At 38.4% G+C, this 11976-nt stretch overlaps 2 protein-coding genes and 1 long non-coding RNA gene across 3 annotated transcripts; 2 read left to right on the top strand and 1 right to left on the bottom strand.

The window, feature by feature from the left end:
• Nucleotides 1-364: 364 nt before the first annotated feature.
• Nucleotides 365-5058, bottom strand: CHCHD4 (coiled-coil-helix-coiled-coil-helix domain containing 4). Its single transcript, XM_053470365.1, has 3 exons — nt 4590-5058; nt 3897-3995; nt 365-1334 (listed from the first exon to the last, which is right to left on the bottom strand). Exons 1-3 carry the CDS (start codon nt 4609-4611, stop codon nt 1042-1044), a joined length of 414 nt encoding a protein of 137 aa, XP_053326340.1. The 5' UTR covers nt 4612-5058; the 3' UTR covers nt 365-1041.
• Nucleotides 5055-11458, top strand: TMEM43 (transmembrane protein 43). Its single transcript, XM_053470362.1, has 12 exons — nt 5055-5122; nt 5926-6069; nt 6659-6793; nt 7217-7311; nt 8283-8332; nt 8720-8789; nt 9238-9308; nt 9457-9578; nt 9664-9738; nt 9867-9968; nt 10666-10783; nt 10923-11458. Exons 1-12 carry the CDS (start codon nt 5111-5113, stop codon nt 11123-11125), a joined length of 1197 nt encoding a protein of 398 aa, XP_053326337.1. The 5' UTR covers nt 5055-5110; the 3' UTR covers nt 11126-11458.
• An 11-nt stretch (nt 11459-11469) lies between these two features.
• Nucleotides 11470-11976, top strand: LOC128500995 (uncharacterized). The gene is made up of 2 exons (XR_008354967.1): nt 11470-11796; nt 11827-11976. It is a non-coding gene; the product is annotated as an uncharacterized LOC128500995 (long non-coding RNA).

Raw genomic sequence — 11976 nt, forward strand, 5'->3', positions numbered from 1 at the left:
TATATCTGATATAGACAATAGGCAGGTAAACTTGAAGGGCCACACACTACCACCTTATTATTTAGGGATAGAGCACCCTTAAAAGGGACTTTTTCATGGGTAGTCCATCCCCATGAAGTGTATATATAATTTAGGCCATACATTGTACTAGTAAAATTCACAGAACAAATAATATATGTATAAATGTATATATGAATGCAGAGCTTTGTAGTAGATGTGTGTGTACATCACCTGTCTTCCTGAACCTTTAACACACTCAACAAATTTTGTGTATTTACACACACGTTTTCATTCATAAGGGACACCTTTATATTACGGTAAAAAGGTTAATCCACGAAAAAGAAAAGACCAGGGTCATCCAAAGTAAGTATCTTACAAGGTAAAAAGTTATTTAATGTGGTTTAATCACTCACATGTTCATTGTATAGGTTACCAGATAAGAACACTCTCAGTGCAGTGCAGGTTGGAGGCAGCACAGTAAGATAAAAGGTTTCAGGCACAAAGTGCTCAGATCTGCTACTTTCTTCTAATTGAGTGCATTAATGTAATTGTGTTGATACACCAATAATCGGGGCACTCTCTCATCTGATGCACACAAATTTACAGCTGCTCCCTTAGACAGAAAACGCATGAGAAAAAAGAAAAAAAAAAAAGAATAAATCAAGTTTTAAAGCTGCATTCCCCAAATTCCAGCCACACATTTAACAGATCTGTTGACGTAAGCTTTTACTCTATAGCAATATAAAAAAATATTGTTTGAAAAGATTGTAGGACAGTCAAACTCACTCGCTGGAAATCAGTGAACCAATGGAAACAAACATGAATGGTTGTGAGTTACCTCCGGGGGATGTCCTGGGTTTTATGCTAATGCCATTTTAGGATTTGCGTAGATCTATGTGATAAACTGTTATAGGTCCCTCACCCGTACTGAATATATTACCGCGTACGCATCATGGGTTAGTGGTAATATACTTTGCATATTGTGGTCCATTCAATTGTGGGGTTGGGAGAGACAAGGAGGCAAATGCCCCCAGTTCTCTATTAGCTGGATCCTTCCTCTTCAACAATGGTAGGCTCTGTGGGGGCAGCCTCCTCTTTATCTACTTGCTTATCCTTCTCATCCTCATCATCCTCCTGTGGGTAGAGGTCGGGGTATTTCTGCATGCACTCTTGCATTGCTCGAAATTGTTCCAGGCAATCCGAGCCTTTGATTTCTTCCTGGCTGTAATGGAAACAAGAGAAGGCAGATTTGAACTGCTCTCCGCAGGGCCCGCTAGCCATCCCTCCTAAGCAGGGGCAATTCCAATTAATATCTCCATTCGGCAAGATCAGCCCTGAAAGAAAACAAAGACAATTAAGTATAAGTACCATGGTAATGAGAAACAGGCACACATTTTAGTGCGGTTAACATCACTGGATGGCATAAATTAGTGCCATGCGCCATACTTCATTGATTTTAGAAATACCTTTGCATTTCAGCCGATTCATATAAAAACTAGGCATATGGCATGAAAAGGCGACATTTACATACAATCCCAATCAAAACCATATGGCACAAAGCTGAGAGTGCATCTGGTTACAATCAGCATGCAATGCAAGGTACATAGACACATAAAAAGCAAACCATATGAATATTTAGTTATTCAAACTGTTCGCAGGGCACACTGGCTATTGTGAAGGGATATGCCCTTGGGCGCCCAATCCCAAAGGTATATTTATTATACCTTAGGTTTGCAAAAGTTTATTTGAACTCCATAAACTTTTCTTCCACCTCCCTCTAACCAGGAAAAAAAAAGTTAAAACCGTTACCAATGGTTAATGTTACTAATGCTTTTATTTTAAATAATTCAAAGTAATAACGTCACTTTAAGCCAAATTAATTAACATGATATTTATATATATCTATAAATCTAGAAAATGTTGAGATTTTAAACAATGCATTCCTAAAAGTACTCCAACTTCAGACCAAAGTTGCACAAAATGCAGATCTGCAGGAGCCGGGGGGGGGGAAATCCTATAGATAAATACTGGGTAAAGTAAATGGGAGTTGCTGCTTGACCTCGGGTGGTTGCGTATATCAAAAATGATGATGGGTTTAAACAAAGTCCACTGAATGATAACAATGTTTTCCTATTTTGGCTATTAAAAACGCACACACTTTCCAATTAATCTCAGCCACAATATTTTCAGTCCGTTCAGCTTCTATTGTTAGGAAAATATGTCCAATCATCAGTTTTTTAAGTAGGAAATCTGAATTTTGGAACAATATGCAAGACATTTCTAAGACAAACCATTGCCTTCATAACCTAATGATAAATTACACATCACCGCATTACTAATATTTGTAAAGGTCAACGTGATGCGCTTGCACCCCCCCCAACATACTATTCACCCTTTTGCAAGGGGAGGGGTGTTGATACAGTACAAAACATGCCCTCCAATGCCCTGTTGCAATTCTCACAGATCTGCGGGTAGGGATGTTGGTGACATAATGCTTAGTTCCCTACACACAAAGCTTTTTGTAATGCCAAGGGATGTTTTCAATCTTTTCGAGGTCAGTGACAGCTTTAGACAATGTCTCCCACCCCTCGCCCCCCTTTGCACAAGTGACAGGCTGGATGAATCTGGGTATTCATGTCTCGCTGCCAGCTGCGGTCCGGCTGTGACACCGAGCTTTTCAGAAGCAGTCAGTAGTGGCAGACAAGTCAATGGGGCCTGGAATTAACCAATCCTTGGCTGGCTGCCCTGTATAGTCTTGTGGCAAATAGTCAACCACCTTGGGATCGATCCTCTCTATTAACAACAATGTCTTCTGCGTACCATAGTAAAAGATACAAATAAAACAATATTTATTTTATTTGTACATAATTAAGTTTTTTAAAGATATTTGTACAGAAAACATTATACAATAAAACATAAACCACAAATATGATTTGTCATGCAGAACATTACATGTTAACATGAAAGGTTAAGTCATATTAAACAGTGTAAAAATTGTGTATATATATATATATATATATATATATATATATATATATATACATACATATACACGGACAGCTGTCGGTAAAGATTTGAACTGACTTTATGTGAAAACAATATTTAAATTGTATATAACTGCAATCCAGAGTAAAATCATGAATCTATCTCATTGACTTTATAACTGCACCCCTCTGATGAACACGTACAGATAATCCGAGGGTACGTGCTTCCCATACCAGGGCATGCTTAGAGACATCTGCTGACTCTGCATGCTGGGATAATCTGGTTTTGGACCGGCAGCCATTCCCCACTTAACTCTTTGCTGCATTTAAACATAACATGTCAACATCTAAGTAATGAAAGCAGCCATGGACAATGAACGATTTCAGATGGGCACATTGTTTAAATGGAGAATCTAAAAAATGCGTTCAAACACCCCCACCTTGGATAGAATATGACATTACGTAAAAACTATCTTAAGGCTGCCCTCTAGAGAGAGCAGAGAGGACTGCAAAGCACGTGCTCTAAAAAATGTCATCGGCTTTCATCAGATGTAAACATACATGGTAAGTGGTAAAAATGCGAGTGGGAGATGTTTCACAATAGAGCACGCTGCAAATAGAGTATTATATTATCTTAATATGGGCTTTGCAACCAAACTAATGGAAGGCTAGCCGTTGAGATGAATGGCATGTCACAAAAGATAAATATTTCAAAAGATCCCTTAACTAAAGACGCAAATTTAGTTGCCTATAAATGAATTTAAAAAAGCACAGAATGTGGAGAACATTTATCTGACAAAAAGAGGTGAGGGAAATAATATATGCAAAATACAAGCTGGATGAGCAACAGATGGTTTCCTTGTAACATCATTTTACAGAACAGCCATATGGATTCTGGAATGGTGCACTGACCTTGCTCTTCGTAAGGATCATTTGGGTCATCAGCGATCAGCTCGGCAGTGCTGGGAGTAGCATGGTCCTCTTTAGTTACAAAGATGATTTTGTCCTTTCCTGGAAGGTTGAGGTAAACAATAAAGACTGAAAAGCTCTTCAACTTGCCACACAGTCACCCTTTAAATACACATCATATGGCATAATCAGCTGCCTAATACCCTTACTCACTAAATACCCCCTTTACATCATACGACAAAGAGATTCCAGAGATCACTCTTCACATAAAGCATTTTATAAATGGCTTGGGGACATAACTCTGTATGCCCTTCCCACACAGAAGCCCCTTATGTTTCATTCAATATAACCTACAATAAAATGTATCTTCTTTAAGGTCTGCAATGTCCTTGGAAAGTCCTTTCTTTAATGTTAACCATTTCATGCCTTAAAAAAGCCTTGTTGTTGTTGTTTATGTTATATATATATATATATATATATATATATATATATATATATATATATATATATATATATATATATATATTATAGTTGAGGGTCTCCTTGCAGAGATCTGAACAGGTCTCTTTTAGCCTAGTTAAGCAGCCTCGCCCCTTTCAATCCACACCAGTTCTATCAAAATGCTGAAGTTAACCCTCCATTATCCTCTTAAATTAAAACCTTCTTGAATCGCTCAACAGGACCCCATCGCCTCACCTTCCTGCCTGCAGTAGGACATGGCCGCAGCTCCTTCACACAGCACCCGGCACTGCTCCGGCCGCGCACTCTGGTTGCGTCACACAACGCGACCGCGTAAAGGAAAGGGCGGCATCTCAGGGTGTCCAAGAAAATGCCTGACAAAAACCCCACAAATAGCTCAGAAATTGACGCCCACACTAGCGAAATATCTGCATTTCACCCCCATTATAATCCGTAAAACGGACCTTAAATCTATTTATTTTTAGACAAGAGAGCAGTATCATTTTCGAGACAGGCATACTAATGGAAGCCGTTTTTCTCGGAGATGGAGCATTTAGTTAGAAAACGACTTTGGCTGGGTGAGCTACATTTCCCGGACGCAGTCGTGCGCATGCGCAATGAGATGACGTAGCAGGGAGGCAACTTCGTAAGAAATTGGTCTGTCTGCCAGTTTCATGTCATACACATAAAGTTTCTGAGGAGAAAGAAGAGGGAATAAGCGGTTCTGTGCGTCCATTAAGGAAACTAGAGCAGGAAACATGGCCAGAAATGTAAGGATGTATCTCCTGTCAAAGTTCTTCTACTTTTGTAACCACTTAAATTATGTTAATTTGTGTGAATGACTTAAAAAATGTCAATTGTACATTTATTTAATTCTATCAATTTGTAAAAATGTAGTCTTGGCATGTAAAGAGATTGCTATAGGACTGGTAACTCTCTAATGCTTTTTAATCAAATTGCATTTAAATGATCAACTGGGCGGGTATTTAAAAACCTTGGGAAACATAACTTATCCGCCATATGTATTCTTTCATACACTTACTATTTTATTTATATATATATATATACACTATTACTATCTTTTATTTATATAGCACCAATACGTTCTGCAGCTTACAGTCCATACATTCAAAGGATCTGGCAAAACTAGAACCGACAGACTAAGATGACCCGATACATTAGGGAAAGAGGGCTTGGCACACAAGAGCTAACAATCTAGAGGATTCATGTTACCTTTGAATGTCAACCGCATTGATGTATTTTCCTCTTTTGGTACCATATGCTAGATCGATGAGTAGGAGCCTCCTTTCCTTTTGTTTCTGTAAATGGAACATAATGCTTTTATATAAAAGAACCCTAATAATTAACAATTAGCTTCTATATACTGTACTTTATAAGCCATTTGGCATTTCAGAATTCCTTATGTAGTTCAATTTAGTGCATAGCCTGCACAGAATCAAACTCGCTTAAAAAAATATTATATATATATATATATATATATATATATATCTATTGCACATCATCAATTAAATTTGAAATGATATATCTTCTAATTAAATATTAATTTTACAAGTACCCAGATAATGTCAAGGAACACACTACCATCGTCACGGATCGTAAGCCGGGATTCTTGGAGCGTCTCAGTGATACTGCTGGGGGAATGCTGATCGGATTCCTTGCCTTTTCATTTTCCTTCTACGTTTTGTTTACTAATGAGGTGCGTATTGGAACTGACGAGTGTATAAATGCACTTAGATGATTGCACGAATCAAAAAGATAAAAAGACATTTATAACATAAAATTTCTTGCTACAAGAGAATTCCCAAACACATGCTACATTTTAATTAACACATTTTTTTATAGGTAAGTGGGGTTCTAACATTTAAAAGTTTGGGGTCACTTTGAAATTTCCTTGTTTTTGAAAGAAAAGCACATTTTGTCCATTAAAAATAACATAAAATGGATCAAAAATCCAGCGCAGACAGTGTTAATGTGGTAACTGACTATTGTGGCTGGAAACGGATGATTTTTAATGGAACATCTTCATAGGTGCACTGAAGCTCCCATCACTCCTGTGTTCCAATGGCCCTTTATCACTCCCATCACTCCTGTGTTCCAATGGCCCTTTATCATTCCCATCACTCCTGTGTTCCAATGGCACGTTGTGTTCAGTGATCCAAGTTTAAGTTTAAAAGTCTTATTGATCGTCAGAAATCCCTTTTGCAATTACTCATTAGGAGCTCTAACATGCATTTTGTGTTTGTGTCAATAAATCCTTTTAACAGTGCAGTATTGCTTTTCTCCAGGGCAGAGCAGTACAGACTACAGCTTCACTGGATGAGGGGCTTTCCACTGTGACGTCTTTAAGTAATATTCTTAGAATAGACCCCATAAATGAAGACAAATTAGTGCATATATCAGGTGCACTGAAGACATCCAAGGTTGGTTTCAACATCTTATAAGAACATGTGTAATGTTATACTAATGACAGTTGGACAGCTACCTGAAGCTACACATTTAGTTTTTTTTAAGGGTTAGTGAGCTGATGAAATAATCAAGAATACAACAGTTAAGTTAGATAATTTAAACCAGGAAAAAAAGATATCGAACAAGATGTAATTTGGGGACATCTGAAACCTTGTTTGAATACTTTGTTTAAACTTAAACAGAATACAAGGTTTGTTTCATAATGTTCCTTTTCAAACATACATAGTTGCCTTGTATAAAACCCTCTGGGAGGATTTGATTTATTACATTGTTATTTCCTTGATTCTTAGAAAGTACATCAGGATTCCTAAGGCAGAACTTTTCAAAAACTGTCTTGATGATCCATTTATAGCATTTGTCTTCTGGTTTCAATACAGCCTTTGTATGATCCGAACTATGGTGTTTCTATCCATTGCGTGAAGTTGAAACGTCAGGTTGAGATGTACCAGTGGGTGGAATATGAAGAGTCAAAGTAAGATCCTTAAACACCTAGTTTTGGTTTTGTTTCTTCCGTAGCTGGATAAGTGAGGCTCATGATTAGACAAGAGATGTGGCTTCAATGAACGATATTTTGTGTTGATTGCTGAGACAGGCCCAATACGTACTGTATAATGGCACATATCCAGTGCTGAAAACCTGATAAACTGGAAGGAACTTTGCAAGCTGGATTATTAAATTGTTAAGTGCAGAGCAAATATTAACATTATGATTCCAGCATAGTGTCAGGTTTTATTAGATTCTAGGAGATTTGCCAATTGAGTTTATTACTATTATTATTAGATATCTAAATATTATTATTAATGATAATATTTAGATATCTAAGTCAATCTGCCTTTTACATTTCTGACTTTTATAACTATATGGCAGGAAGTGGTTTAATCGGATATCTATTAAAACAGAATTTGCACCCACAATGCAATAATATTGTTTTAAAAGATTTCTACCTTAAACTGTAAACGGCAAATAAACGTAAAAACAGTATATATCTGAACTTTACAATTTTGGTCCTAAAATACCCCACAAAGTGCCCTATTACCAAATGAGCACATAAATGAATCAGTGTCTACCTTTTTTATTTGAGCATATTAAAGGGACACTGCAGCCATCACATGCTCTCTAATGCATATGATACAGGAGGGGTCCCTTTAAATGTACCTGTGATCTGTATCTCCATATGCATTTCCCCAGCTATTTTCCATGCACGAGATGTGGTCGCCCTTGTCTAACATATAAACCTGTCCTTGATGCAGATCAGCATTATTATGTTTTTTGATATAGCACCAACAGACTAGTGAACGTCATACTTACAGCATATACACGTTTTTTTAAATGTGATCAGCTCTTTCAGTTACTAGTATCCAGGCTGTGTAGTATAACTTGCTTAGGTGACCTTCAGGTCAGAATTCCTTACATGACTGAGTATAAAAATGATTTTGTCTGCAGGGAGTACGAAGAGAATGGAGAAACAAAGAGAGAGACAATCTACACCTACAGTAAGTTGTCATTGGCCCATATTTCTGTAAGCTTTGGGAGTTATATCAGGGAGTTGAAATGTTCATATCTCCTACAAACTCACTTGTTAGTGAATAGACCCCAAAACACAGGTAATGACACAGAGAGAAAATACCCATTATATATATATATATATATATATATATATATATATATATATGTGTGTGTGTGTGTGTGTGCGCTGTGTCTCTCAGTCAGTAGTATGCCTGTCCTATATGATATGTGATTTCATGGAGTTTAGGAAGCAGGGCAGTACTGTAATTATCCAACAGGATTGTACTTCTGTATATCTTCATTCTTTTTTTTCTGCTGAGTCTGCGGCAGATGCTTACGTTTTACTTTCTATGATTTCTTAACACCTCTTCCAGACACAGAATGGAAATCCGAGGTTGTGAGCAGCAGGCATTTTGACAGAGAGATTGCACATCGCAACCCCAGGTGAGAGATGGATTCATGGGATGCCAACACATATTTAAGGAAGCTTTACTTCAGATAGATAATTGAAACAGCTTCCCAGCAGAAGTGGCAGAGGTTAATACAGTGAGGGAGTTAAAACACACACAAGCCAAATAAGATTTGAGGATTTTACCGCAGGGAAAAAACGGACAGACTGGTTCTTCCGTTGGATTCTATGTTTCTACAAATTAATGTGGATCACCCTACATAACTGTGAATTAACATTGTTAATAGCTTTAAAGGTGAATTTCTGCGGATAGCCTTCCCAGAAAAATATACTGCGGACTCTAGTGACATCTTCTGCATGTTTCACTAACTGCAATCGGATTTTCAGGGAATGAGTAAAGATTAGTGTTTTGATTGCAGTCCTTTTAGTAGACAAATTGCCTGTTTGGTGTAATTTTTACATGCCCGGTTTTATGACTTTAAGTGCTATGGCTGTGGAGTCCTTCACCGCGGTTGCTTCTGAGGTGGAGGTTGGAGAGTTCTCTTTGGGAAAAGGTAAGCATTGATCTCCTCTCCCAAGTCTATATTTTATTCCATATCTAAGCTCTACATTGCACGGGTGGATCCAACCCTGAAAGTTGGTTTAAACAGAACTCTCCTGTCCCTTTCCATTGCTGAGAGCCTTTGGTTTCCTCTCTCGTAGGATTGATTGATAAAATTGAGAACTTTAAGCAAATGAGCTTAGAGCAGATGGGCAACCCTCATGTTGATGTCACAGCTCAAGGGGACTATTTCTACCAAAGTGCCAACCCGAAGAATCCAGAGGTACTGCTCATTCAGTCGAGAGCCAGCTTTGTTCACCACTCCTCGGTGTCAAGCAGCCATTCAATGCAGACCTTATTTCTTACAGGTAGGAGACCTGCGCATCTCTTTCTGGTATGCTGGCGTTTCCTTGGGTTCATCTCAGTACGGAGCTGCGGACATGGTACCTGATTTTATTAATTATAATTGTATGAAAAAACTGTAGATTCTGTCTGTATGCCTTCAGTTGCATTTTATAGATCTGTGCAGGGTCGGACCATGATTGTAGGTGTATCTCTGTTTTTATTTCAGGTGAGTGTGATTGCACGGCAAAGAGGAGAGGTGCTCATGCCGTACAAAACCAAGTCCGGAGACACCTTGGAGTTGCTGTATATGGGGACTCACTCTGCAGAGGTGCGCTTGGTATTTGATGTTTAACAGCTGAACACATTCACACAGAGACGGGTCACCGGGAAAACAAAATGCCATATATTACTAACATGGCTTTATGAAGTAATCTACATTCAACTTTGATGTAAAGAGAGAGAGAGAGAGAGAGAGAGAGAGAGTGTGTGTGTGTGTGTGTGTGTGTGTGTGTGTGTGTGTGTAATTGCGTCTCTCGACTCCACACTTTCAAGATTGCGCTAAAGGGCAGCAGCAACTTAATAGGGAGAGAAAGGGGCACGCTAAGGTGGGTGCAGAGTTGTAGCAGCGGCAGCTCACACACAGATTTCAGGTTAAGCTACTTTAAAGATGGTGGTCTGCACATGGTAATAGGGAGTGCTATGGAAACCACACTGAAAATAGGAGAGGGAGAGAGTGTGTGTGTTTGTGTATGGTGTTAGTGTTAGTGGTTTCTCTGAGAGGGGGGGTTAGTGTGTAGCGTTAGAGAAGGTTTGCATGTTAGCATTTGTATGTGTGATGTGGAGGGGGGGTTGCATCAAAGAAATACTCTTGGGATCTCTCTGGGAATTGATCTTTGGTTTACCTACTTTTTGTCTAAAATACTTTTTTTTGCAACAATGATAGAACACAATATACTGGCTCCTCAAACAGATGCTTGACAGAAAGTGGATGGTGTGACGTTAATGTTTTGTTTTTTTTAATTCAGGAAATGTTTCAAGAAGAACACCAGAGCAATAATTTTAAGACTTGGGCTCTTCGGGGTGCTGGATGGCTACTGATGTTCATTGGTGTTTCCCTAATGACCAGAATCTTGTACACACTGGGTGAGTTTTTTCTTTTTTTTTTTTTAAGATGTTACAATGAAGTTAAGTTGTGAGTGGGTTTTACTGTGAGATGTTTATGACTGAGCTATGAAATCTGCACAAATACAACATGTAATGCATCCCTTTCCTCTGTCTGTAGTGGACTGGTTACCTATTCTGCGGGACCTGGTCAGTCTTGGCCTGAAGATCTTTGCTTTGTCCGTGTCTGCATCTCTGTCTTTAATGACCATTGCAGCAGGATGGTTTTTCTATCGGCCGCTCATGTCGCTGGTTCTAAGTGTCTTTGCCGTTGGAATCCTCGTACTGGCCAAGTCACAGGTTCCACACAAGAAGTACCAGTAGTGCCATCTTTCTAATGTTCTGGGGGCTGTTGTCGTGCTTGTAAAGCTTTATTGTAAGGTTGATTTGGATTAAATTCCAGGGACAAAGCTTTTGCTTACTGTTGGTCATTGTTAACATTTTAAACTTCCACTGAGATTTAAAAAGAGAAAAGCTGATACTCCCTTTCACCTACTTGTAGGTCTGCCAGCTATTCTTAATGTTAGCTGAATGTCAGGGCAGCTATAATATAGCATCAGCGAGATCCCTTACTGTTACATGTTAGATTCTTAAGCAATGAACTAGTGAACAGCGTATGAGCAGCCTATTGCTAATACAATCTCCTTCACTAACTGGGGGCTTTGTCATACTTTTAACTTTTTCTGATATGCAATGAGCGTCTCCCACCGCTTGCTTCTTTCCTAGTGTTGTGTACCCAGCAGACTCTTTTTGACCCCTGTACCTTTTAACTAGCCATAGACTTCCCTTTAGTCAGGGGATGTTTAATTCATTGTCTGCAAAGCTCCCTCTGGGTTAAGAATTATCTCCATTACTTACACACATTAAGCTGTCCCAACATTACATCTAAACCATGAATGTCTTCAAAATATGCAAAGATGCTAATCCTTTACTTATAACTGTATTTATCCCTATTCCATACTGTAATAACTCCAATACTATAAAATACCCCACTGGTTTCCACATATCTAACTTTCAGTACACAGAAAAAATGGTTTACAGGGTTGGGTTTGCAATTGTTCTGTTTCTATACTAGGTACGTAATGTTGGTCTTGTAAAACATGTTACTGTATAATAAAACACTTTTTTATTACACAATTTCTCCTTTTTGTTAAATTAAACTAGTATATATGCCA

This window comes from Spea bombifrons, chromosome 6, assembly GCF_027358695.1.
Source record: "Spea bombifrons isolate aSpeBom1 chromosome 6, aSpeBom1.2.pri, whole genome shotgun sequence".
NCBI lineage: Eukaryota > Metazoa > Chordata > Amphibia > Anura > Pelobatidae > Spea > Spea bombifrons.

Coding starts and splice junctions, on each gene's coding strand:
- CHCHD4 (XM_053470365.1), bottom strand. CDS start 4,611: ATGTCCTACTGCAGGCAGGAAG. Junction 3,996..4,589: donor GTCCTACTGCAGGCAGGAAG/GTGAGGCGATGG, acceptor TCAACCTTCCAG/GAAAGGACAAAATCATCTTT. Junction 1,335..3,896: donor TGATCCTTACGAAGAGCAAG/GTCAGTGCACCA, acceptor GTTTTCTTTCAG/GGCTGATCTTGCCGAATGGA.
- TMEM43 (XM_053470362.1), top strand. Junction 7,312..8,282: donor GTGGAATATGAAGAGTCAAA/GTAAGATCCTTA, acceptor TTTTGTCTGCAG/GGAGTACGAAGAGAATGGAG. Junction 9,969..10,665: donor TGGGGACTCACTCTGCAGAG/GTGCGCTTGGTA, acceptor TTTTTAATTCAG/GAAATGTTTCAAGAAGAACA.